The following is a 27,501-nucleotide window of genomic DNA, read 5'->3' as shown; positions in this document are numbered from 1 at the left end:
CGCAATTATGCAAACTATAGTTATAACATACAAATATGATTTTTATGTTTGCTATATGTGATTTTTTTTTCCATTGTCAACCCACCCCCCGCCCCTCATGAACATGCCCCTTATAATTTTTTTAATATTTTATTTTTCTAGTTAAGTTTGATACTAAAAATAAAATTAATAAAAATAAATTTTTTTTTTCATTAGATTTTATTAATTTAATAGAGAATGACTTCAAAAATTATTTTTTAGAGGTCAATTGGAAAACACGTAACAAATTGTATTAATTTTTATTGAATCATTTTCATTTACTATCTTGAATATTTTAATATCTTTAAATAAATTATCGTAATAGATAATGTTATATCACTCTTATAACATGTAAAAAGTTAAAATTAAGTTTGAACTCATATAAAATTACATATACCCGCAACCCGCCCCACATTAGTTTTATAAAAAATCCACTTCAACCCGCCCCACATTCTTCCTGCCCCGCATAATCTTAAACCCACCCCGCCTCACATAGTCTTAAATCCACCCCGCCCTGCTCCATTGCCATCCCTATGTAAGACGAGTTAATGGATGAATCGATCCTGTGAAACTGAGGTGAATGAATACAATTTTTATGACTCTCTGAGTAATTTAAAAGCTAAACAAATTGAGAAATCGTCAAAATGAGATACGGAGAGGAAGCCGGAGACGAAGATAGAGAAAGAGAAGACATTAGTGAGAGAAAATGAATCGAAGGTCTAATTTTAATCCTAAATAATAATTGAACTATTTTGAGAAGACCAAAGAATTATTCTTTTATTGCTAAATAAATATCATTTTCAACCAAAGTCCAAAACAATAAATATTAAAATTAAACACTAGTACTAAAAGTTATGATCATAATAAATAAACAATATTTCGTAGTAACTAACCACTTGACTACTTTAGACCTTATCCACACATAATCACATTCATTATTTTTTTTTCTACTATGAATCTTACTATTTTTAATAAGTGTAAGAAAATTCCAATTCAAAAAACTCAAATAAGTACAAAAATAGGAGTTTTCCCCACTTCTCAACAAAGGGTCTTTTCTTGTTTGCTTCATTTCAGCCCCACTTCTTTCTCCATCAAAAAAACACCAAAAATTGTTCAGTCTCTTTCACTAAATTCCTTTTTTTCTCCATTCATTCATTCATGCTTTAGTGCAACACTTGCAGCTTCCGGCATGCATTTTTTGCTGCTGGGGCTGTGATTTCTACCTTCAACAACAAGAAAAAGTAGTGATTTAAACCCTAAAGATGGTGTTCAAAGGACGTTTTTTCTCATCGAAGAAATCCGATACTTCTAGCCCTGATGGATCTTACAACAGTCCAAGATCCAGTGGTTCGAACTCCCCAATTCGATCTGAGAGTAAGAAGAAAGGTAAATCTACTTCGAAGGACAATTCACCAAGTACCCCCACTTCGTTGTCAAGTTTTGCTAGTTTTAGGGATAAGAAAAAGGATGCTAAAGGTAAAGAGAGTCAGAGTTCGACTCCGATTAAGAATTCAGGGAAACCCAGTACAGGGGAAGTTAAGGAAAAGAAAGGGGTGACGGAAACTAAGGAAGCTGGGGCTCCTTCGTTTCCGTTGTCACCGATAATGGCGTCGTCGTTGGGATTGAATAAAATTAAGACTCGATCAGGGCCGTTACCGCAGGAGAGCTTTTTTGGGTATGGGAGTAGAGATAAAGGGAATGCTTTGGGTGCTAGCAATTTGTCTAAGACAGGTGGCGATGGGCAGTTGAGTTCTGGTTGGGGAAAGAAGAGTTTAGGGAAGAAGGATGAGATGAAGTCAGTATTGGGGTCTGCTGAGAATGCTGGTCGGATAGATAATTCTAGCAATTCAGATGGTATGTCTGCTGAGAGTGCTGCATTGAAGGACCGAAGCAAACACATACCTGGAACATCAACGCTGCAGAGCGGTGAATCATATTCTGGAGCAGGTTAGAGCAAAATCACGTACAATATTTGTTGTGTGTGTTTAATATCGATGATGATACTGACATCTATCAGTTAAATTGTGTGGAGAACACTAAGAGAGACGCCCATTAGCTGAACTATGGATTCATTGACATGTTTAGGTTACTATAATGACTCACATTACAAAGCTGAGTCATGTGGGGAATCATTATGTTTATTGGCCAACCATGTTGCTAAAACTTAGAAGTATATATCATTGCAACTGAAGAGGTATAACGAGGCACTATGTAATCTTGCAAGGATTTTAGATAGGAATAAGATTTGTACTTGTAGGGATTTTAGTTGTTTCCCATGATTAAATGTTCAATGCTAGTTATTAAAAGAAGGAAATGATACCTTTAAAATGATAAAATCTGTATTACCAAGTGATACAACAAAGAATTTGGAAACTAAATTTAGAAATAATTGCGTTTTATTTTACCATTTAGTAGCAATTTTATCTTTTAAATATGGCTTAAACGTAGAATGTAGTTATGCTAATCTATTTTAGAAATTTGACAATTTCAAGATTTCAGTTGTAGTGATATATACTTCAATTGTAGTTATGAAATTAATGGAATAGAGAAATCCTAATGTTGAGCTGGCTCTACTAAGACCCCAATGAATGAAAGAAAAAACAGTTTCTTCATGACTCTCAACAATACGTGGAAATGTGCTTTGGATATGATTCCTAAGCTGATATGACTCACAATCTAACGTATAAAAATTGGGCACCATCTTCTTAAGCTTGGATAAACTCGGATGTCCATAAAGTCCGTGAGTTAAGTTTGGAGGATACGTAATTGGATATGTTATGGAGGAATTCATAGAGTTAAGGTAGTAAAGACCTTGTCATTCACGCCCTACGTCAATAATCTTCCCCGTACTGCATGACAAAAGAATCCTATCATCAAGGAATATTATGACACAATTGAGGGCATGAGTCAAACGACTAAGGGGGTGTTTGGATTGACTTTTTTTTTTCTTTTTAAGTGGCTTATAAGTTAGAATCTAAAATCCATAAGTTTGGAACGTCCAACTTTTGGCTTTTGGCCTTTTTGGGTGCTTTTTCAGCCTAAACACTTTTTAAATTACCCAAAACCCTTCGGGGTGGCTCAGTGGTTTGGGCTTGAGACTTCTATGTTGGAGGTCGAAACCCCTTGCCACTGAAAGCAAGGGGTTTGCCTTCTGGGTCGGGCTCGTCGCACCGGGCTTGCCTAGTGTGGGTTACCTCTCCTATGTGGTTTGCGAGCTATTGTATAGGAGTGGGGTTACCCTGTGCGCACCCAAAGGGTAGCGGCTGCGAGTTTTCCTTGTCATAAAAAAAAGAAGAAGTTACCAAACGCTTCTAAAACTAAAAAAGAACTTAAGCCAAAATCCACTAAAAACAAGCCAATCCAAACTCCCACTAATAGATGCAAAACTAATAAAAGGATGGCTAGAAACATAGTGAACATAGTTTAGGGTGATATAGGATAGGGGATTAACTTGTCCAACTCTTTTTGCACATGTTTGGAATCTATGGGCTAAAGTGACGGTGAAAAGATTTCAGTGGTTGAGACATAGTAAAGGGATTTTTAAAGTACGTACAACATACAAAAAGCTGAACCATCAAACTCTGTAGTTACTCAAATAGCCCTGGAGACATCTATGGAAAGCCAAGATCCCCTACAAGGTGTCTTGCTTTGTGTGGTTACAGGCTAAATAAGCAATATTGACCCAGGAGAATTTAATGAAGAGGGGAATTACACTTTGCTCTGGATGTTTTTTCTATGGGAAAACAACAGAAACAGCCAATCATTTGTTCATCCAATGCGAAGTCACTGGCCAGTTGCGTATTTGTTCTTGAGACTTAAAAACATCTCCTGGTCCATGCCTAGGAGAATTTCAGAGGCTTTATATAGCTGGGAAGAAGTAGAGACACAAGTAGAAAACAGAAGTAACTGGAGAATTGTCCCTGGCACTATTTGATAGACAATATGGAAAGAGAGGAACCTTAGAGTTTTTGAGAATAGGTAGAGTAGTATGCAACAAGTCAAACTGAATTGCATTTTGACACTGTGTTTTTGGTGTAATCAGATTTACTCTAATGATACTGTCTCGATCATTGATGTCTTAGATATGTAATGTTCTACATAAATAGAAACAATTACCATTTGCAAAAAAAAGTGACAATGAAAAGAGACTGAAATCTATTAGACAAAAGTAACTTTTCACTAGAAATATGATCAGAAGTGCCTGAATCATGACTTATGTTCCAAAAGTATTAGACCATGAAACACAAGCAACAAATCACAAATGTACTAGTTTGACCAACAAAGACTACTTGTGGAGATACATGCTTATTGGCTTGATATGGAAGGAATTCATGTCGGTTTGACTTTTGAGCAACATGAGCATTTTTGAGGGGGTAGACCATGCAAAAGATAACATACTTCATGAGTGTGTCCAAGCTATACAACAACTACACTTGGGTCGAGATCTTACTAAACGACCCCTTCCTTGTTGATTCTCCGTAGTTTGAAATTCCCTATTTTTTTATGGTTGATGATGAGATCACTGTGATTGGGTGATCTAGCAATGCGAAGCAGTGCAAAGAATAGTTCATTAACTGAAGGAACATTAGTAATTAGCCAAATTCTGGTCATGCACCCAATCAAGATCATTAGGAAGTCTAACAGGTGTAGACAACTTCTGTCGTTCTCGTTGTTTTTCCTACACTTGACATCAACTTCTCAAATGTTTTCATGATTTCATGTCCATGTTCTAAGTACACATCCAATCCTGGTTCTTTAAGTTTGTCATCCGAGATATTTAATTGTAAAAACGTGATATGTCATTACTCATTAGTGTATCAAGTGTGAGCCTTTTCCGAAATTGAAATACATGTCTTGAATGGACGAAACAAAGACAACATCAATTTGGAATCAATAGATCGCCACTAGAAACTACATGAGCATACCATTTTCACTGATGCTAAACATCCTCTTAATAACAACTACTCTGGAAAATGCCAATTCAAAGACAATTTAAAAATATCCTTCGAAAATATAAGAATCCAAATACTGCAACTACACAGATCAATCAATTCGTAGGAAAAGACAAAGCCGAAATCAATGAAACCAAAAAGAAAGAGAGAAAAATCAGAAACTAGCATATCCTTCGGGGTGGCCTAGTGGTTTGGGATTGAGACTTCCATGTTGGAGGTCTCAAGTTCGAAACTCCTTGCCAGCGAAAGCAAGGGGCTTGCCTTCTGGGTCGAGCTTGTCGCACCAGGCTTGCTGCGCGGGTTACCTCTCTTGTGTGGTTTGTCAGCTATTGCATAGGAACAAGGGTTTTACCCTATGCGCACCCAAAGGGTAGCAATTGTGGTTTCCCTTGTCATAAAAAATAATAATCAGAAACTAACATGCTAAGTGGTAAGCATAATTGATATTTGAATTTCTTGTAAGCAAAGCGAAAATAAAGGCTTCAAATTCAAAAGCACAATATTCCCAACTAAGATCAATGAAAATAGGAAAAGAAAATGAAGAAATGAATAATAACAATTGCTATTAAAACTTCCCCCTTTTTCAACTAAAACAAGTCTCAAGCACACATTAAAAACTCATCGACAATGAAGAAAATAGGAAAGGAGGAGGAATAACATCTTAAGCACGTGAAAGGAGTGAGAAAAGCGCTCAAATATTAAGATGGATGAGATGAATTTTAGGAGAATAATTAATTAGCAATAACGAGAAAACAAATAGAGAGGAATTTTTAAAGAAAAATTAATTAGTAATAATGAGGGAATAAATAAATAAGGTAATTATGTAAAATTAATTTGATAAGATTGCGGAAAATGAGTGAGAAGAGGAAACAAAGGCGATTCTGAATTTTTTTAAGCACTGACTGAAATGGATTCTTAGAACGAAGAGAGAATTTTTTTATTGAACTTGGTAACTTTGTATTATATCACTGCGAAAGGAATTTATGAGAATAATTAATTAGTAATAATCTATGATGAAGGAAATAAATTTGGTGAATATGTAAAGAATAATTTCAGGAAGGGCGTGAGAAAAGAAGTGGACACAGAGCTGACTTTTGGACTTTAAACAAGTGGCATTGAAACTGTTCAGAGAAAAGATACCAGACATTAGGATAGTTACATGCAGAAACAAAGGGAAAAAGGAAAAAATACGAGAAAATTAGAAAATAGAATTCTTGGTCTGTGAAGCCTGCCATGTCACCCGGTCTATGTCCCTAAATTATATACATACAAATTTGGGTTGGTCCGCTCTAGGGAGTAATAAATAGAAAAAATAAATTAAAACTCAATAATATTACCTCCATATGTCAGGGTACTATGCCTTGTTATTGGATCAGAAGTATTAATAGCCTGTTTAGCCAAGATTTTGGGAGGCTTAAGGTGCTTATTTTTTTAAAAAGGAGGTGCCTAACCAAGTTCCTGGGTGATAATATGTGCTTCTATGGAGTAGCACGGAAAAAATACACTTGGGATTTTTAAAAAGCATGGCAAACATTAATTGCTGCTCAAAAGTTAAAATTTATTGGCCAAACACGCTGGTTCTCACCAACAGTACTTTTTAAAATGACAGTTTGGAAAAAAACATTTTCTAAAATAAGCCGATTTCAGGTGGCAAAAGGTGGAATTTGTGGCTTAGGTCGCAGGTTCAAGCCCCACACCATGCAAAGCGAAGCCCGGTATTTAAGTGGAGAAGGGTAGAGGGGCGGGCCCATTATCCACCGAGTTTAGAATGTTGTGATTGATCCAAAGTGCGGGTCACAACGGATTTCTCGGTTATCAAATAAATAAGCCGTTTTCAAAAGTTTGCCCAAATAGGCTACTCCTTCCGTCATGTTTACTTGTCCATGTTTGACTTGGCACACCCCTTAAGTAACAATAAATAAAAGAGTAATTTAACCATATTACCTCTGTTAATTTGAAGTCATTTAAATATAGGTAAATACAAAATGGAACATTCAAGGAGTTTTGTAACAATCCGGAATTCTACATAGTATGTAATACACCTTTTCCAATGTGGTAGTTGGGATACTAAGTCTACTATATGCATTAACTAGGTAAAGTGCTCTCTACCACAACTCCGTTCCAGGGATCAAATAAATGAAGGTTCATGAAATTGGCTGGCTTGCCAATCCTATACTATCAAGCTTCAACAATAAACTGTTCTAGTCATATGGATTACTAAAAACATTATGTACTAGTGGAGATACACTTTGAGGAAAGAAATAAGCCTTATTAATATGACGAAGGAAATGCAGTTGGTTCTCCCAAGTTTCTAAGTCCATTACATATTTTGCAACTACCTCTTTTTCACTACATGCAGTAATTAAACCTTATGTTACCCTGCTCCTTTTTTTTGGGTGCATTAGTGTTGGTGTCCCTTTATCCTGTTACAAATTAACTCTGGAAAAAAGATGCAAATTGGCAGTAATGCATTTGGATGACAGTAATTGTTAGCATGTTCTTAGATTGCTCACAACCTTATATGTTAAATTCTAGTCAACATGTTCTTTTTCAGTTTTCTTTCCCTTCATTTTCTCCTACTTGGAAAGGCGTTTTTTTTTGCTGAAAATTCCCTGGCATACTTAATTTGTTGTAAATCCACCTAATAAGCTTAAGAAAAGATTTGTAGCTAATTTGTTATTAGACCTCTGTATACTGGTGAACATCATCTAGAGTTCAGAAACTTTTACATGATCCAAAATATCATATACTTTATTCACATTAAGCAATACATGTATAGCATTGGCTATAGAGTTTCCATGGTTCATGACTAGTATTTTATTTTGTCTATTGCATTTTTGTGATAGGGCAATTCAATCCATCTTGGAGCCATTCTGGAGGTCTCAGGGGCATGGATGTATATACTCCCGAATTGAAGGTAAGAAGGGTTCTCAGAGTACCTGTTGTATTAGTTGATTCTTTTTCCTGCTGTAACGTTATCCTTAGTCTAACGAAGATGTGCTTTCTAGACATCTTATGAATGGGAAAACCCAAAGGAGTCCGAATCACCTCGCGTTCAAGCTATACTGCGGGTAACTAGTGCACCTAGGAAAAGGTTCCCGGCAGATATAAAAAGTTTTTCCCATGAACTTAATTCCAAAGGTGTACGGCCTTATCCATTCTGGAAGCCTCGAGGTTTAAATAATTTGGAGGTAATTTTATCTTTTTTGCTAGTTTCTTTAATTTAGTAAATGATCAGCATATTGCTTTCAATTATAACCTGTTGTTTTGCAATTTTAACAGGAAGTCTTAATGATGATTAGAGCAAAGTTTGACAAAGCAAAGGAGGAAGTGGACTCTGATCTGCGCATTTTTGCTGCAGATCTGGTTGGAGTCCTTGAAAAAAATGCAGAAACTCATCCGGAATGGCAAGAAACTATTGAAGATTTGTTGGTTTTGGCTCGGAGATGTGCAATGACATCACCGGGGGAATTTTGGCTTCAGTGTGAGGGGATTGTTCAGGAGCTGGATGATAGACGCCAGGAACTTCCAATGGGTACGCTGAAGCAGCTGCATACTAGGATGCTTTTTATACTTACAAGGTGTACACGATTGCTTCAATTCCACAAGGAAAGTGCGTTCGCTGAGGATGAACCTGTATTTCAACTTCGTCAATCGTTGCAGCCTGTGGAAAAACACATTCCTCCAGGCAATAGAAGAAATGTTATGATGTCTGGTCCTATGCAATTCCCAAAGGTGTCGGCCCCCAGAAAATCTTATAGTCAGGAACAACATGGGTTAGAGTGGAAGAGAGATCAGGCTGTACATCAAGAGGACTCTCAGGTTGCGCAAGCTGAAAATCCAAAAAAATTGGAGACTCCTGGTGGAGGGGATCGGATGACATCATGGAAGAAATTTCCGACTCCAGCAGTAAAAAGTCCCAACGAAGCTTCTCCAATCAAGGAGCACACAATTGATGGCAATATTGAACCTTCAAAGCTATTAGTGGACCAAAGAGGAATTCCTGATGTAAATCTAGCTGCTGACAAGCATCCTGAGCTTCTTTCTGCTAAAGATTCTCATGCACATTCTTCAATTCCTTCGAAGCACCAGCATAAAGTTCCCTGGGGATACTGGGGTGATCAACCAAGTGTTTCGGACGAAAATTCAATAATTTGCCGCATTTGTGAGGATGAGGTTCCCACTTTGCATGTAGAAGATCACTCCAGAATATGTGCTATTGCCGATCGTTGTGATCAAAAGGGTCTTAGTGTTAATGAGCGCTTGCTTAGAATTACAGATACTCTTGAGAAGCTCATGGAGTCATTCTCACAGAAAGACTTCCAGCCCATTGTTGGAAGCCCAGATGTCACAAAAGTATCAAACTCTAGTGTGACCGAGGAATCTGAACCCTTCTCTCCAAAACTTAGTGATTGGTCACGCCGAGGGTCAGAAGACATGCTGGATTGTTTTCCTGAAGCAGATAACTCTGTGTTCATGGATGAATTTAAAGGTTTACCTACTATGTCATGTAAAACCCGCTTTGGACCAAAGTCAGATCAAGGAATGACAACATCATCTGCAGGCAGCATGACTCCTAGGTCCCCCTTGCAGACACCACGGACTAGCCAGATAGACCTGCTATTGGCAGGTAAAGGTGGTTTCTCTGAGCATGATGATCTTCCTCAGGTAGTTGCCAGTACATATCTGCTGCCTACTTTTTTAATTTCGTTGTTTTTGGTGATACTGGTATAAGGATTTGTTTTGTAGCCCGCAGGGGTTGCCTGTAATTGTATGTATATGTATATGTGTATTGATATATGTAATTGCTTAGCAAATGTTATTTGAGGTGGACATATGGTATTCATTTTCAATTTGAGCTGTATTTTTTGGCTTATTCCTGGGATTTGCTCCGTTTGAAGTTTGAGAAGCTTGTGTTTGTTGCAACATATTTCATTTGAATGGAAGTTTTAATGATATTCCCTTTTTTTAGTGTAAAGATTCAGTATAGTAATATTTATGTTATGTCCTACATTTGCTCGTGTTAGTGTAGTATATTTGGTATTGACTTCTTTCAGGAGTTCTGAATTGAACATTTTGTTGTTCTACGTCTTGATGGTGCAGATGAATGAACTGGCAGATATTGCTCGATGTGTGGCGAACACACCTTTAAATGATGATCGGTCTACATCTTATTTGCTCTCTTGCCTTGAAGATCTGAAAGTTGTGACAGAACGCAGAAAGCGGGATGCACTTACGGTTGAAACATTTGCAACCCGCATAGAAAAGCTGATAAGGTAAGTTAGTTTCGTACTTGTGATTTATTCCTTGCTGTGCTTTCCAAGGAAAATAGAAGACGAAATTATAAGAATTGTGGAAGTATTTGCAACAGAAGGATTAATACCTTTTCTTTTGTCATCCAGGGAGAAGTATTTGCAACTATGCGAACTAGTTGATGATGACAAGGTTGATATCAGTAGCTCCGTCATTGATGAAGATGCTCCCTTGGAAGATGATGTTGTACGTAGCTTGAGAACCAGCCCTATTCATTCGAAAGACCGTACCTCTATAGATGACTTTGAGATAATAAAGCCAATTAGTCGTGGGGCATTTGGCCGTGTTTTCTTGGCGAAAAAGAAAACCACCGGAGATTTCTTTGCAATTAAGGTACACAGACAGTTTGCTGTAGGAGTCCTTTTTTTTGTTGATCAACTCTCCTCCTGGTAAATGCTTTAGGAGTTCTTTTTAATTTTCTTTTTGTTGTTGATCAACTTAGGGACATTTTTTTTCCCCTGCTCTTAAGATTATTTTCATGTGGCATGTGAGCAAGCACCTGTAGAACTTTGTCTCCTTGAACCCCAGCCAAAAGAAAACTGGACAAGAAGTCCATGCCATCACTTTATTTTGATATGTATTTGTTCATATCTAGAAGAAGAATCTATGTTGAATTTGGGGATTTTTCTGGAAGGATTATGTTACACTGGCAAGATGTTCTTCATCACTACGGAAACGTAATAACCTCAGGAAGATGAAAGAAAAGAGATTCACGACAGAATTTTTAGAATAAAACGAATACATATTTGAGTATATTAAGAAAATATTTAAAAACCTCCCTTTTCCTTTTTCATTTTGGCAATGCAAAGGGAGTTGCTTAAGTCATTTATTTTTTATTTGAAAAGATGAAAAGTAAGCAGTTGCACTGCGTGGCCCATGCAGGTCTTGAACCTGCAACCTTTGCAAGGAGAGTTGCTTAATTAACTTTATGATGTATACATGTGCTTCTTTACTTATCAAAAAATTGTCTGCACATGTATATCTTTTCAAGGTTGAGAGCAGGGAGGTGTGATTTCTTCATTTTTTTAACTGAGATCTCCCATTTGTATTTTGCTGGATATATGTTGTCTGCATGTCTGTTGTTTCTCTGATGATATGACTTCTACTTCTCAGAAGCTTCTGGTCTGTGGAACCTAGATTTAGGATAAGAACCATTCTGCTATCTTGCATCAGTTACTGTCTCATTCAGTGGAATTTGGTTTTCTGATTAATGACATTCTTGTGCTTTATACTTATTTTAGTAAGACATGAAATTTTTGTTCGACTCAAAGTGAGGAAGATCTTATCCTTCCATCGGTTCTGGTGTATAAAGTATGCTGCTTTTGTGATCCCACTTCTTCTTTGCCTAACAGTCAATATCTTAATTGTGCAGGTGTTAATTGTGTGTGTATTAAACGATGTTTTTTGTGGCATTCCAACTTACTTGTTTAGTCTACAGGTTTTGAAGAAGGCAGATATGATACGCAAAAATGCTGTTGAGAGTATATTGGCGGAACGTGATATTTTAATATCAGTTCGCAATCCCTTTGTGGTGAGCATGTGAACCGAGAAAAGTTTTATTTCTAGATATGATAAACTGTTTTACTAATTTTATTATGTATTAGGTTCGCTTCTTCTACTCATTTACTTGCCGCGAGAACTTGTACCTTGTGATGGAATACTTGAATGGTGGGGACCTGTATTCATTGTTGAGAAATCTTGGCTGCTTGGATGAAGATGTTGCTCGTGTTTATATCGCTGAAGTAGTGAGTATTTATATCTCCTTTACAAAAACATTGTGTACAACATGGTGAAACATAAATCTAAGATTCTGAGCTGTTCAGGTGCTTGCTCTGGAATATCTGCACTCTTTGCGAGTGGTTCATCGTGATTTAAAGCCAGACAATTTGTTGATTGCTCATGATGGTCACATCAAGGTAATAGTCTCTTATTTTTTACTTCATTAAGTGCTATCAATACGGACTTAGCTAAGACCAGAGCACATGGAAACAGAGAATATGTATAGGTAAATCAGTTTTGTGTGTTTCCTAGTCTGGTTGGAGACTTGTATGTTGGTGTAGGTATAAATGTGAGAGTTTAAAGAATTTCTACTTGTTGAGAACCCCCTAAATTACCCTAAAAGACTACTTATATAGTATTTTAATGAAATGGGCTATGATGAAGCAGAATAGTCATAGAAGTCCCATAAATGGACACAACTAATTTGGGATTGAGGTGTAATTGATTGATCGAGTCAAGTGTTGTTAAATGACTGTTTTGCTGGAATTATATTCCAGATATGTTAGTTCCAGATTTCAACTTTTTGGGAATGGGGTGGCATAATGCTTGTGCTTTTGTGGTTCTCTGCCCACTTTATTGGTATGAAGAAATTTCTATAATATCCTCCAGCTTGCTTTTACTTTTAGCAATTGCATATTTGGTATCCATGTTGCTCTCAAGGGCTTTGGTTCAGTGGTAAGGGTACAACACACAATGTTTGGGTTAGGCGTATGTCACGAGTTCGAACCGAAGTGTGGACAAAGCCTGGTATTATATGCAGAAGGATAAAGGTGCGGAGCCATTATCTACCAAGTTCCGAACTGTGTGCCAACTTGCCTTTAAGGATTTCTCGGTCATAAGTCATAACTATGTAGCTTGCTAGCATGTTATGGATGTATGTGAATGTCGATCTGTAATTCATAGTCCTACCATTGAATTGGGAATCTCATGAGCGAACTTGGGCCTGGCTTGTCACATCAATTTGGTATTTTGCATTTCAATATTGACCAAATAGATGCCCAGATTTGGAATATTAAAAAAATTAAGGCAACTCTCAATATAAAATTGGGGAACATGTAATTCAATAAAAAACATGATAAGCATATATAGGTTGTCAATAGTTGGTCACCATGAACTTAACTATTTGCAAAGTGAGTGTAACAGCTTACCCTCTACGTAACAACAGATCTTTTAGCTTAGCCAAACACCCTTAGGTTCTTTAGTGGATTATACAACAACAACAACAACAACAACATACCCAGTGAAATCCCACTAGGTGGGGTCTGGGGAGGGTAGAGTGTACGCAGACCTTGCCACTACCTCGTTGAGGTAGAGAGGCTGTTTCCGAAAGACCCTCAGCTCAAGTACAACAAATCCAAGTAAAATGAAGAGGGAAACAGTGTATACAACATCAATAAAATAATGCGAGAAGTGAAACGCAGTAAACAACATAAGGCTATAGGTATCACAGACAAGAACTGCAAGTGCAAGGCTAGGACTACCACAAACGCTAACAACCCAAACCCTCGCAAGGAAAGCCAACGCGCTAACCCTACTAACCTACAACCTTTAGTGGATTATAATATGATAATTACTCTTAACAAATACAAGTGGTTGAGGGTCTTAATGAATCAATATACCCTTTAGTTCATTAGTGTTACATCAAGTATTTCCGTACTCGTATTATCCTATATCATTTGTTTCCTTTTTGAGCTTGGGGCTTGGGGTGAGTATGCTTATGTTAACATATCCCATCTCAAGCGCAAATCACTGAAGTGTAATTTCATAGTTTTTGCTGATGTAAGCAGGTATTGTCAATTGATATCCAGATGTTTGCCATTTTCGAAAAGCAGTTCACCTTTTGATAAAATTGCTTGAACTGCATTAAGTTCTTTTTCTTAGTGAGGTTGAAGTTCAATTATTCTGTTCTTTTGCATGTATATCTTGATAATAGGCAAACTCAAATGCAAAGCTTGTTGATAGAACTGTTTCTTTTGTGTTTCCTGGTTTGAAGTTTATTATGTTCAAGTATGTAGTTTTTTTTGTGCTGATGAGTCAGCTTTAATGGTGGTATTGTCTACAGTTGACGGACTTTGGGCTTTCTAAAGTCGGTCTTATCAATAGCACAGATGACTTGTCTGGTCCGGCAGTCAGTGGAACATCCATGATGGATGATGATGAATCTCAGTTGCTGGCACTTGAACATCAACAGGAGAGGCGCGAGAAACGCTCTGCTGTTGGCACACCAGACTATTTGGCGCCCGAAATCCTTCTAGGAACAGGACATGGTGTGTATATCTGTTATTTGTTGTTCTCTACCTTCAACGACAATGAATTGCTGATTTATCTTTCGAGAAGTGTCATATGAAGCAATCAACCTGTTGCCAGTCTAAATTACCTTTCCCCTTCTTACTTACCCTTATGGTGTAATTACGTAGTCTCTTCTGGGCGGTTTAGTGGAATTACTTCTATATAATAAAAAAATTGATATGCATGTTCTGCCGGTTACCACACTCCTGTAGAACCGAAAAAGGGTGAGGGGGGGATTGTTGCTTTTTTTTAGAGATCTTTAAATTTTTTTATTAATTTTTTGTTTAAGTTGTCATATCATTATTTATATAGAACCTGTAAGAAAACAATTTGGATGTGACAACATTCTCTTTTTGTGCCATTCTATTTCTTGTTAAGCGGTTACCGCAGCTTGATTTTTTTCAGGTTTCACTGCTGATTGGTGGTCTGTGGGTGTTATTCTCTTTGAGTTGATTGTTGGCATTCCACCTTTCAATGCGGAGCATCCTCAGGTTAATATTTTGTAATACTTGTTTCTTTATTCTTTATTTTCCCTTGTGATATTATGAATGCATTCCATTTATGAGTATTATATTTTTATATATAAGGATGACTAGCTATTGTTCTTTTATGTGTTAAATTAGGTTCAGAGTTTTTCTTATATGTTGCCTAAGCAGTTTTTTCAATTATGGAAAAAATTTGGCATCTTTCGGAAGACTTTAAATGTCTCTTTAGGGACATCCGATAAAATTGGAACTGTAAGGTTGAAATACTTGAAATAATGCTAGTTTTTATATGGAAAATATACTCAATTCTTAACAGCTTGTTTCATTTGGAAAATTTAACGTACCTTAAATAACTGATTTCATTCTAACCATTTGTATTAGAGTAATATGTGAATATAGTTAAAAGGAAAATGTCTTCGTGAAAACCAATTTTATACTAAATAGAACTGAGTTAGTAATAAAATCAGGTGAAAAAGAATAAGTAAAACTGGACCTAAGTGCATTTGTGAGAAACAACTTAGATCTTCACTTATAAAGAGAATATCATTTTTCTGAGATTGCCACTTTTCTTTCACAATTGTGACACTAGGGACATTCTTTCCCCTCACAGTGACTCATATTTTCTGATTTGATTTCTAGGTCTTGAGTGTCACCCAGACTTAAAGTTGCTTTTTGGAGTAAATATGTGTCATATGATGAGAACTAATTTACTTAGTATTGCTTAGAGTTCAGAGGGCTGCTCTAGTAGCAGAGCCTATTTCCAGTCATTTGGTTGGGACATCGAGTTTCCCAGGGAGGAAAGAGAATAGGGGTTGCTGGGTTTGGAGGGGTAGAGTAGGTAGAAAAGAAAAGCATTGTTTAGTGTAAGAGTTTCTTTCTTTTTCTTTTTCTATTAAATGAGTTTAATTAAATAAAAGAAAAGATAAAAAAGGAAGTCCCTCTTTCTCAAAAAAAAGGAAGTCCCTGTAAATATTGTGGACTTTGTTACTGCGAGAAATATAGGAAAAAAATATTATTGAATTGTTGTTGTTTACATTATTACATTGAGACCCTAGAATACAATCCTTTACCAAGTAGGATACTATTTAGTATTCCTATTTCTATTTCTATTACTATTCCTTTTCTAATAGAATTGTATATACCTATTTCTATTCTAATAGGATTGTATAAACCTATTCCTATTCTAATGGGATTGAATAAACCTATTCCTATTCTAACACTCCCCCTCAAGCTAGTGCATACAATTCATGTACCTAGCTTGTTACAAATGTAATTAACACGAGGACCGATGAGGGGCTTGGTGAGATATTTGCAAGTTGATCACTCGACTTCACAAAATTGACAATCAATCTCAATGTGCTTGGTCTTCTCATGAAATACTGAATTTGATGCATAATGCCGATAAAATACAGAGTGATAAATTACAGTGTTGGAACTTCCCAAACCAAGCTTGCAAAGACTGTTTCAGACCATAGAGTGACTTACGTAATCAACATACAAGGCTACTAAACTCCCCCTGAGCAACAAAATTAGGTGGTTGCTCCATATATACTTCTTCACAATGCAACGGTCGTTGCAAGTGCTCAAAATCTAGTATAAAGTATATGGATCATGTTGGAATCAATAGACAAGTCGATATTAAACAAGTCATCGAAAAACTGACCGAAACATGCTCATATGTCGGAGTATTAGATTTGATGGCTAAAAGTGGTCACAATCTAAGAAATAAAATTATATGGGTAGGGTCGGAATGATGTCATGACCCAACTATAAAATAGAAATTATATAGGATAGTTCGAATTGATGGAATGACCCCATTGAAAAAGAGAAATAATATGGGTAGGGTCGGAATGATGGCACGACCCAGCTGAAAAAGTAAAATTAATACGGGTAGGGTTGGAATGATGGCACAACCCTACGCAAATCAGATTTGAGGAGTCACCGGAAAGACGAATGGAACTATGCAAATCAAATCTGAGGAGTCACTGAAAAGACACCTGATGCTATGCAACTCAGATATGAGAAAATAGTTCGAAAAAATCCACGGTACTACACAAATTAAATATGAAAAGTAGTTTGAAACGATGCACGGTGCTACACAAATAAGATATGCAAATAAAGGTAGTCACCAGAAGGATGGCATGGTGCTACACAAATTAAATATGAAAAAATAGTCACTGGCACGGTGCTACACAAATTAAATATGAAAAAGTAGTCACCGGAATGATGACACAGTGCTACACAAAATAGATATAAGACAGTAGTCACCGGAATGATGGCACGGTGCTACACAAATTAGATATGAGAAAATAGTCATCGGAAAGATACACGGTGACTGCTAACATAATCGTTGGCCAGACGGGCAGCATATATGGGTGCCCCCCCGTCGGCAGCAGAAGCTCTTTGATTTTCTACCAAGATCGTAGAGGCTCTGATACCATGTGAGAAATATAGGAAAAAAATATTATTCAATTGTTGTTGTTTACATTATTACATTGAGACCCTATTTATAGACCCTAGAATACAATCCTTTACCAAGTAGGATACTATTTAGTATTCCTATTTCTATTTCTATTACTATTCCTTTTCTAATAGAATTGTATATACCTATTTCTATTTTATTTTTATTTTTTGAAATAGGTAACTTTATATTCACACAAAAGAACTCATCAAGAAATTGATGAGGAGGGATTTACAAACCCCCAGGGGGTGCCATCTATTCTAATAGGATTGTATAAACCTATTCCTATTCTAATGGGATTGAATAAACCTATTCCTATTCTAACAGGTACTAAATGTTTTTGGATCTATTACTAATAACATCCCTTGTAGGTTTCATGAAATGCCATATCATGTTATGAGTTGCCAATTAATGAACTATGCCTCAATCTTAAACTAGTCGGGTCAGCTAAATAGATCCTTGGTATACTCTCGGCGATTTTATGAATTTGTCTTCAAGTTATATTCTTACTTAACAGATTTGACCTTTTCATAGTTTTCTTTCTTAAATCAATAAACAATTAGCTCACGAATAAATATCGTTAATTTGTTACCTACTTATTGTTTACCCTCTGTCTCAATGATATGTCATTCCTTTTAAAATCTTAAAACTTCTCATTTTTACCCTTAATGAGATAATTTGTTGCCACACAAATGTCTATGGCTTGGCTTAGATCACAAGTTTTAAAAGTTTTTCTTTCTTTAACTTTGTGTGCCAAATGAAACACCACCACGTTAATTGGGATTGAAAGTCTTTCTTTCTTTAACTTTGGGCGCCAAATGAAACACCGCCACATCAATTGGGATTATTGTTTCTTTTAATGAATCATACGTTTTTAATTTTTGTTTATTTACAGTTAACAATTTTAGACATTAATTATTGAATAAAAATGTAAATATAGCTTAAAATATATCGAACTTGATCTAAACAGTTAATTGCTGGCCTTAGCACTCTTTGAGGGGTTTCTGTTTTTTGGATATATATGCTGATGTTCTTGCATAAGTACTTCTAAATTTTGTATTAACCTTTTCTTGTATTCAGAAAATATTCGACAATATTCTCAATCGTAATATACCTTGGCCCGGAGTTCCTGAGGAAATGAGTCCCGAGGCATTTGATCTGATTGACCGGTAAGAGAATCTCTGGCTGTTCTTATGAATCCCAACATTATTTTCCTTCTTAACTGTGAGTATTTAGTTTTATTTTCTCTTGTTTTTGGCCAGAGGCATGTGTGAATTATGAAATGTAATTTTTTTCTAAATAAGTAATCAGTTATCTGGACTTCAGAGAGCTGTGGGTGTTTAAATTGGTTTTGACTACAAACACTGGTGTTCTATATTAAAAGATTTCCGTAAATTGTCTTAAGTTAGTCAATGGTTGTGTTACTATAGCAAATTTCAAATATTTTTAGCTAATTGCTTTTCCATCTTGAAGTTTTTATGTGCATGCACTTTGGAGACACTTCCTCTGCGGAGTGTTCAAACACAATTTCTTTTCTCAGGACAGGAAAAAAATTTCACCACAGAAAGGATAAATGTGATCACTTGAATCACTAAAGGGGCTGTTTGGTTACCAGGATCAGGATTCTAATCTCGGGGTATAAATTTTAGGATAATATTCCTCTGCCCTCCATAAAGGTAGGGGTAAAGTTTGTGTACATCCTACCCCTAAACCCCCACTTGTGGGATTACACTCGGTATGTTGTTGTATCTGTCCAGTGTTTGATTACTGGTATTAGCTAATGCCTAATACCGATATAGATCTTATTCCGTAATCCTGGTATTATTTATCTCACGTTGGGGGAAGAATATTACCTTTTAAACCTTTTATAATTTACATATACCCACCTTCAAACCAATCACATGTTTTGGATTATACACCATATATCTCACATTTTTAATTTCATGAACCAAGCAAAGCACTAGTACTAAATAATCCAGGGATTATTAATCCTAGTTTTATAGTCCCTGCATAACTTTCTCCCAAACCAAGTAACCCCCAAGTAAATCTGTTCTAACAAATGAGATGAGTTGGGGTTTTGAATCTACCATTTGGTATGTTCAATGAATCACTATGCCAATCCAAAACAAGTCACTACATGAATCCACTGTATCCAGTCGATTCTATTTTTATTTTTTTTATGACAAGGGAAACCCGCAGCCACTATCCTTTGGGTACGCATAGGGTAAAACCCCCGCTCCTATGCAATAGCTCGCAAACATAGGAGAGGTAACTCGCACTAGGCTTGCTCGGCCCAGAAGGCAAACCCCTTGCTTTCGCTGGCAAGGGGTTTCAAACTTGAGACCTCCAACATGGAAGTCCCAAGCCCAAACCACTGGGCCACCCCGAAGGGTGTATCCATTTTGTTCTATTTGGGCCCATTTCACATCCCAATGCTATTATCTAGTTTTATTTACTTGACCCCCAAAAAACCATAATGTTCGAGTGCAGTTACTCAGATTTTACTAGAACTGTCTGTCTTGGTGCTTTGAATTAGGATGAACAAGCTTTAAAAAACATTAAACACTACTACTTACTATAATTATATAAATACAACATGACTTCTCAAATTAAATGAAATCACTGAATCAAAAAATAAAACTGAAGATGACTTTTTCTGTCCAATAGATGTATCATTGAACTATTTGCTATCCGTTTCTCAAATTTCGGGCTGCTGTCATTGTAAATTTCAGGTTACTTAGAGAAGATCCCAACCAGAGGCTTGGAGCCGGAGGAGCCTCAGAGGTAACAGTCATTTTTCCATTGTATCATTGATATGAACATAGTTCTATTCATTCTTTTAAGTATAAATCTTTGGAGTTCATCTGAGAATTGAATGCAATTCTTATGCAGGTGAAACAGCACCCTTTCTTTAGGGATATTAACTGGGACACACTTGCTAGACAGAAGGTTCGACTGCAATCTCTATTTCATTTTTACTTTATCTATAGTGGCTGATAGGTAAATGAGGTACCTCGTAAGCTAATCACTGTTGCACCAAATGCTTGTATGTCTCTCAGGCTGCATTTGTGCCTGCTTCAGAAAATGCACTGGATACAAGTTACTTCACGAGTCGCTTCTCTTGGAATCCTTCAGATGAACGCGTATACACAGCCAGTGAATTTGAGGGGTCTACCGATAACAATAGTGTTAGTGATAGTAGCAGTTGTTTAAGTAATCGCCATGATGAACTGGTATGATTACGATCAATGTATTTAAGGTTTATTTGTGAATCTGGATTTTTTTGTTGAGCGGGTTTCTCAATGCATTGCTGAACAGGTTGATGAATGTGGTGGTCTTGCAGAATTTGAGTCAGGCTCTTCCATCAACTACTCTTTTAGTAACTTCTCATTTAAGGTAGTTTCTTGTTCGATCACACTTGATTCATGATTGTTTGCTTTTCATTAGTAGCACTTGGTATCATTTTGGCATACTAGGTTATTCAATGTTATAACAAGGAGTGGAAAGATGCTAAACAAGTAAAGAGTTTCTCGATTCTGATACATAATCATCGTGGTATTGAACCTATGAGTCATACTATGTGACACCTTTCGCTACACTATACGACCTTAACATTTTATTAACACCTGTTACCTGTCATTTGATTAATCCAAAATAAATCTCTTAGCTCCTGATCAACCAATTATCATTTTTTGTAATATGTGATGTTCTCTTTTGCCGCCTAGGAGCCATTCCAAACTTCCAACAACTGGTCTAATTATATTGACTTCTCTTCCTGCAGAATCTGTCCCAGCTTGCGTCAATCAATTATGATTTGCTTACAAAAGATTGGAAAGATGATCAACCGACAAATCCTAATGCATAGCTAAAGGGCACTTGCAGCCATAAAGTATCAGATTTGATTTTTTCTGTCGGTCTGACGTAATGAAAAGAATGGCAATCATCTCATGTCTGTATACCTTGTAAATGTATGTGGTTGCCTTAATAGTGTTCTCTTCTGTAAAAGTATGTCCTTGTTCTATACTGTAGCACTAGTATTATGCTTCTGAAGATAATTGAAACCTTTTGTTGCCCCTGTTGCAGATATATATAAGCAGCTTAAAGACTTGTGCCTGGCTACCGCGGGATGTGTTTTTTTGTCATACATACAAGTTTAATGCTGTGAAGTTTCATTTAGTTTTTATTTTACAGCTGCGTGAGGCCCTCCAGTCATTGGCATTAAGGCCTCTGATTGTACTTGTAAAAGTTACCCTCCACAGCTAGAAAAAACAGCAAAGGTGACATGATTGCTCATCTCAATTTTTGGGTTGTCTGTTAACTGGTCTCTCTCTCTCTCTCTCTCATTCTTTTTTATTGGTTCCGCGAGTATTTGCCTAACCTGTTGTTCGCGCTCCAGGTTCTGGCTATTCGCGGAATTCAGGATTCTCTTATTGGTTGATTTGGCATGTCTAAAGTTAGACTTCAGCAAATCCTACTTCAAATCTATATGTTTGAAGTTTTAATTATTAAAATCTCAGTTTGAAGTCGATTTTGAAATGACTTGGGCTATGTTTTAAATAGGTAAAATTACATAAGTGAAGGTCTTTTATTTAATAATTACCACCTTTAAATATACTTTTATTTTATAACCATTTTTGTCAACTTTAAGCATTACTTAAATAATTTTGTTTAAAGAATTTTCAACTCAGCAAAAAGTGCTGTATCTAATTAGGAACTAATCGGGAACATTCATTCCCTCTTTCACTTTTCTTTCTGCTCCTCTCTGAAAATTCTAGGGTTTTGCTGTTCTTTCTTCTTCAATTTTCAGCACAAATTCTAATGGAAGAAGGTAAACAAAAATTGCCTAAAAGAAGTCTGCGGATACTTAGTGATGTTGATACTTTGAATCAAAAAATTTATAGAAGGAGTCGGATCTGAAAATTTTAGGGTTTTGCCGTTCTTTCTTCTTCCATTTTCAGCACAAATTCTAATGGAAGAAAGTAAATGAAAATCGCTTAAAAGAAGTCTCTGAATACTTAGTGATGTTGATACATCAAATCAAAAAGTTTATAGAAGGAGTTGGATCTGAAAATTTTAGGGTTTTGCTGTTCTTTCTTCTTCAATTTTCAGCACAAATGAAAATCGCCTAGAAGAAGTTTGCGGATACTTAGTGATGTTGATACTTTGAATCAAAAACTTTATAGGAGTTAGATGAAGGGTTAAATTTCAGATCTACTGCTACCGACAAAGTTAATGATGGTCCCAATTTTAATTTGGAAATTTCACAAGTATCGGGCGAGCAGAACAAGGAGAAGAGGATGCATGTTCATTGTAAAGGTAAAAAAACGAGTCAAAGAGGTGAACAATGCGAAAAAATCGAATGTGGTGATTTTGCATCTATGTCGAAGAAAATCGTGGACACTGATGACGATTTTGAGGATTTACCTCCTCTATTCCAGTAAAAAAAAGATGTGTCGAAGAAGAAGAAGCCAGCAAAGGATGTAAAGGCACGCAATCGATTGTCCAAAAATGTCATTCTACTGGAGAGTACAGATTCGGTATGTGTTAGTATTTTGAATCTATTTCTATGTGTTTTTCTTAGTTAATTGTTTAGGAATGACTGTATACTGATTACTGCCTTGCTTTGATACGTAGTATGTGTAATTCATCTTTAATTCAACTTTAGTATATAGTAATACATTTTTAATTCAATATTGTCTATGTCTAGTTGAAGCTTCTCGTTATTCTCTTTATATGGTACGCCCATTTTATTAATGATCTCAGCAACTGCACCAAGCTCTTCTTGAGGTACATTCTCAAGACCTCTATTAAGTTTCTGGATTTCTTCAGTCGTCATGTCCCTCTTATTTGAGGGCTTCTTCTTCCTCAAATGATCAACTGCCCCGGTAATTGACTTGCATCTTTCTAAAATCCTTCCTTGAGGAACATGTCTAAGTGTTTGATACTCATCGAGAAAGGGGATAAGATGACGAGTATTTCTACTAGTGGTCGGTGTGGGAAAGTTTTTGTGATTCCTATTAAGGGCAAACCCATTGGTCTTCCTCTCATTTTTGTTATTCTTTGATTTTTTTATTGATTTCAACCGATAGTTTATCTTTCCTAAGAAGGTAATCATAGCTATTGTAATATTGATTCACATTACGGATCCTCTTCTCTCTCTTTACAATTCCACAAACCGCGGGATTGTAATGTTTATTCACCTTTGAATGTCCTCTTCTCTCTCTTTATAATTCCACAAACCGCGGGGTGGTAATTAGGACTAAATGGCCGATTGGTCATATAACTAGTAAATTGTGGATATCTACAAGATATTCTAGGAGGATGAAGAATCAAAACTAGACGACATTTGTTGTAACCATTGTAAAGTGAAGTCTCATTAACTTCAATCTTCTTTACCATTCTCCTAACATCATCTAGCTCGCCCTCTAACCCACTCCTGACATTTCTAATCTCAGCTATTGACTTCGACTCATTGAAAATTATCGTAACTACCTCCCGACCACTACATCTACCAGCTTCCTTCAATTCTACAGCACCTTTGGGCACATCTCCCGAATTAGTAATCAAATGATTCTGATTAGGTACTACGTTTACCAGTTGCTCTCTATCTAGGGTTTCTGAATCCTTGGTGACATGGGCGATGATGGCTGTAGAAGCGTCTTTCTTTAGGGTTTTACGATTTCTCCGGGTGCAAACTTTCCCGTAGAATCTCAGTGTTTCTTCTGAATCCATCTGAAATATAATCTGAAAAAAGCAAGAACCCCAATTTGGGAACTTAGGTGGGTTTAAAAAAAATAAAATCAGAAACAGTTTAGCGAAACAGAATGAAAATTGAAAACTTACAAAAAAAAAATAAAAATTGGCGAAGATGACCGTCAACGGATCGGAGAAGATGATCGGAAATGAAACTTACAAACAAAAAGAAGAGAAGAAGCAAAAGTTATCGGAGATAATTGGCAGCGATTTTGAGAAGATGATCGGAGAATAAACGGAAGAGATCGGAGATGATCGGCGACTGGTTCGGAGATGAAACTTACAAGCAGCGGTTTTTTCTTCGAACCAACCGCCGATCATCTCCGATCACTTCTGTTTATTCTCCGATCATCTTCTCAAAATCGACGCCGATCATCTCCGATAACTTCCGTTTCTTCTCTTCTTTTTGTTTGTAAGTTTCATTTTCGATCATCTTCTCTGATCCGCCGACAATCATCTTCGTCAGTATTTTTTTTTTTGTAAGTTTTCAATTTTCATTCTGCTTCGCTAAACTCTTTCCGATTTATTTTTTTGGAAACCCTAAGTTCCCAAAATTAGGGTTTTTTTTTTTTCAGGTTACATTTCGAATGGATTCAAAAGAAACACGGAGATTCTACGAGAAAGTTTACACCCGAAGAAATCGTAAAACCCCTGAAGAAAGACGCTTCTTCAGCCATCGCCGCCAATGTCACCAAGGATTCAGAAACCCTAGATGAAGAGCAACCGGTAAAGGTAGTACCTAATCAAAATTATTTGATTACTCATTCGGGAGATGTGCCCGAAGGTGGTGTAGAATTGAGGGAAACTGGTAAATGTAGTGGTGGGGAGGTAGTTACGATAATTTTCAATGAGTCAAATTCAATAGTTGAGATTAGAAATGTCAGGAGTAGGTTAGAGGGCGAGCTAGATGATTTTAGGAGAATGGTAAAGAAGATTGAAGTTAAGGAAACTTTACTTTACAATGGTAACAACAAACGTCGTCTAGTTTTGATTCCTCATCCTCCTAGAATATCTTGTAGATATCCACAATTTACTAGCTATATGATCAATCGGCCACCTAGTCCTAATTACCACCCCGCGGCTTGTGGAATTATAGAGAGGGAGAAGATGACCCCAAAGGTGAATCAACATTACAACCTCGTGGTTTGTGGAATTGTAGAGAGGGAGAAGAGGATCTGTAAGGTGAATCAATATTACAATAGCTGTGATTACCTTCTATGGAAAGATAAACTACTGCCTAAAATCAATAAAAAAATAAATAATAACAAAAATGAGAGGAAGAACAAAGGGTTTGCCCTTAATAGGAATAAAAAAGACTTGCCCACACCGGCCACTAGTAGAAATACTCGTAATCCTATTCCCTTTCTGGATGAGTATCAAACACTTAGACATGTCCCTCAAGGAATGATTTTAGAAAGGTGTAAGTCAATTATCGGGGTAGCTGATCATCCGAGGAAGAAGAAGCCCTTAAATAAGAGGGACATGACGACTGAAGAAATCTAGAAACTTAATAAAGGTCTTGATAATTTACCTTAAAAAGAGCTTGGTGCAGTTGCTGAGATCATTAAGAAAATGGGCATACCATATAAGTAGAATAACGAAGAGCTTCAACTAGACATAGATAATATTGAAGTAACTAAAACTGGTATTCCTAAACAAGTCAACATCACTAAGTATCCACGAACTTTTTCTGGGCGATTTTCGTTTACCTTCTTCCATTAGAATTTTGTGCTGATAATTGAAGAAGAAAGAACAACAAAATCCTAAAATTTTTAGAGAGGAGTAGAAAGAAAAGCGAAAGAAGAAAGGAAAATTGTATGAAATAGTAAATTATTAATTCAAATTAAATGTTATAGCCATAGTTTATTTTATTTTTAATTCACAGCAAACATCCCATTTTTTTGCCAGCTGATTCGGTATACAATTAGCCATTTTCGGTATATAATTAGTCATTTTATACATTTCGGTATAAAATGCGTTTGTGTTTGTATAAAGCGAGAGAAAAGTGTATATACAAATACAAATACATATATTATTATCCTATACACTTATAACTATACAAATACAGATCTTATTATACAAATTACAATGTATAAATGAATTTATACAAAACTGAACAATTTGTATAAAATTGGATGTATCTAGCGAATTATATAAATCAAAAGCTCCATAACAAACAATTATGCAAACTATAGCTATAACATACAAATATGATTTTTATGTTTGTTATATGTGAAAGTTGCTCAAGAAGGAATGAACGAATGGGTAGATGAATGTTTCCGATTAGTTCTCAATTTGATACAACACTTTTTGCTAAGTTGAAAATTCTTTAAACAAAATTGTTTAAGAATTGCTAAAAGTTGATAAAAATGGTAATAAAATAAAAGTATATTTAAAAATGGTAATTATTAAATAAAAGACCTTCACTTATATAATGAGTCTTTAAATAAGGGTCCTATAAGCCCAAGAGCCCATTTATTATCGTCTGACTTTTAAATAGTAACCACTCAATTGCCTTTTGAGTGGTTATCAGCATAATTTTTCTGTTGAATTGTCCCTAACGAAGTTTACAAAATAAGTTTTAAAGTATGGCAGATGATTAAAAGGGCAAATGACGAATATGAAATAAAGATAGATTAAGGATTATGATTGGAAAGAAAAATATGGTGTTTACCTAAAATATTAAGAATGAGCTAAACAAAAATGTTTATAATATAAATGATCAACTTTCACATAGGTATGTTATAGCTATAGTTTGCATAATTGCGCTCCATAGCAAATTTTATATTTGCCATGGAGCTTTTGATTTGTATGCACTTTTTCCTTTTATCAAAATGTCTTAATAAGCTGGTGATGCTCATAAGCATTTTGGTGTTTACTCAAACACCCTTAAAAGCTTCTAATTTCATATTAAACAAATTAATATTAGATAAGTAAGAATTAAGTAGAAGAGTCTAAAAACATTCACATGCTTAGACTTCGCTACTTCTAACTAGCAATATTTAAGTTGAGAGTCTTTCAAAGATAATATAATATTTAAGTATACTTTATTTTCTTCGGATCCACCGGTAGAATTTGATAGTTTACTCAACCCTTCGAGTAAGTCCTATAGGTAATTGATTTTAGTTTTAATAAACTTTTTACTTTTGTCCTCTTGTCCACCCTGAAATCACAAGTGGAGCAGAGCCGAAAATATAAAATGAAATAAAGTATAGCTGCATGCCTCTATATTATTAACTTAATTTTAGGTACCTGTTAATCACAACAAATAATAGTATTTTATAGCAGTCCGAGAATCAATTAACAAAAAGGCCAAGGTTGATTTCTTACAATAATCATAAATTAGTAAGAAAAAAATGGTGAGTACATCAATTTTATATATATGTGATCTGAAAAGAATTAAGTGTATGCATATTTTACTATTATCTCATGGAGACAGATAAACAATTTT

The 27,501-nt window shown here is 35.9% G+C and overlaps 1 protein-coding gene across 1 annotated transcript; it reads left to right on the top strand.

The window, feature by feature from the left end:
- Positions 1-1,082: 1,082 nt before the first annotated feature.
- Positions 1,083-21,609, top strand: LOC125832640 (probable serine/threonine protein kinase IREH1). The gene is made up of 17 exons (XM_049511836.1): positions 1,083-1,965; positions 7,817-7,887; positions 7,979-8,161; positions 8,253-9,638; positions 10,074-10,246; positions 10,373-10,616; positions 11,722-11,814; positions 11,888-12,028; positions 12,107-12,199; positions 14,125-14,329; positions 14,757-14,842; positions 18,378-18,466; positions 20,030-20,081; positions 20,190-20,246; positions 20,357-20,530; positions 20,616-20,693; positions 21,079-21,609. The coding sequence occupies exons 1-17, from the start codon at positions 1,281-1,283 to the stop codon at positions 21,160-21,162; spliced, it is 3,894 nt and encodes a 1,297-aa protein (XP_049367793.1). The 5' UTR covers positions 1,083-1,280; the 3' UTR covers positions 21,163-21,609.
- Positions 21,610-27,501: the final 5,892 nt, after the last annotated feature.

The sequence above is a fragment of the Solanum verrucosum genome, unplaced genomic scaffold (assembly GCF_900185275.1).
Source record: "Solanum verrucosum unplaced genomic scaffold, falcon-dt-bn FXZP01000009.1, whole genome shotgun sequence".
Taxonomy (NCBI): domain Eukaryota; kingdom Viridiplantae; phylum Streptophyta; class Magnoliopsida; order Solanales; family Solanaceae; genus Solanum; species Solanum verrucosum.
This window is presented reverse-complemented; position numbering and strand designations above follow the sequence as displayed.

What these genes read in the sequence shown, in the direction of transcription:
- LOC125832640 (XM_049511836.1), top strand. Translation starts at nt 1,281, where the DNA reads ATGGTGTTCAAAGGACGTTTTTTCTCATCGAAGAAATCCGATACTTCT. An exon ending in CTCATGATGGTCACATCAAG is followed by an intron (nt 12,200 to 14,124) that starts GTAATAGTCTCT and finishes TATTGTCTACAG; the next exon opens with TTGACGGACTTTGGGCTTTC. An exon ending in ACACACTTGCTAGACAGAAG is followed by an intron (nt 20,247 to 20,356) that starts GTTCGACTGCAA and finishes TATGTCTCTCAG; the next exon opens with GCTGCATTTGTGCCTGCTTC.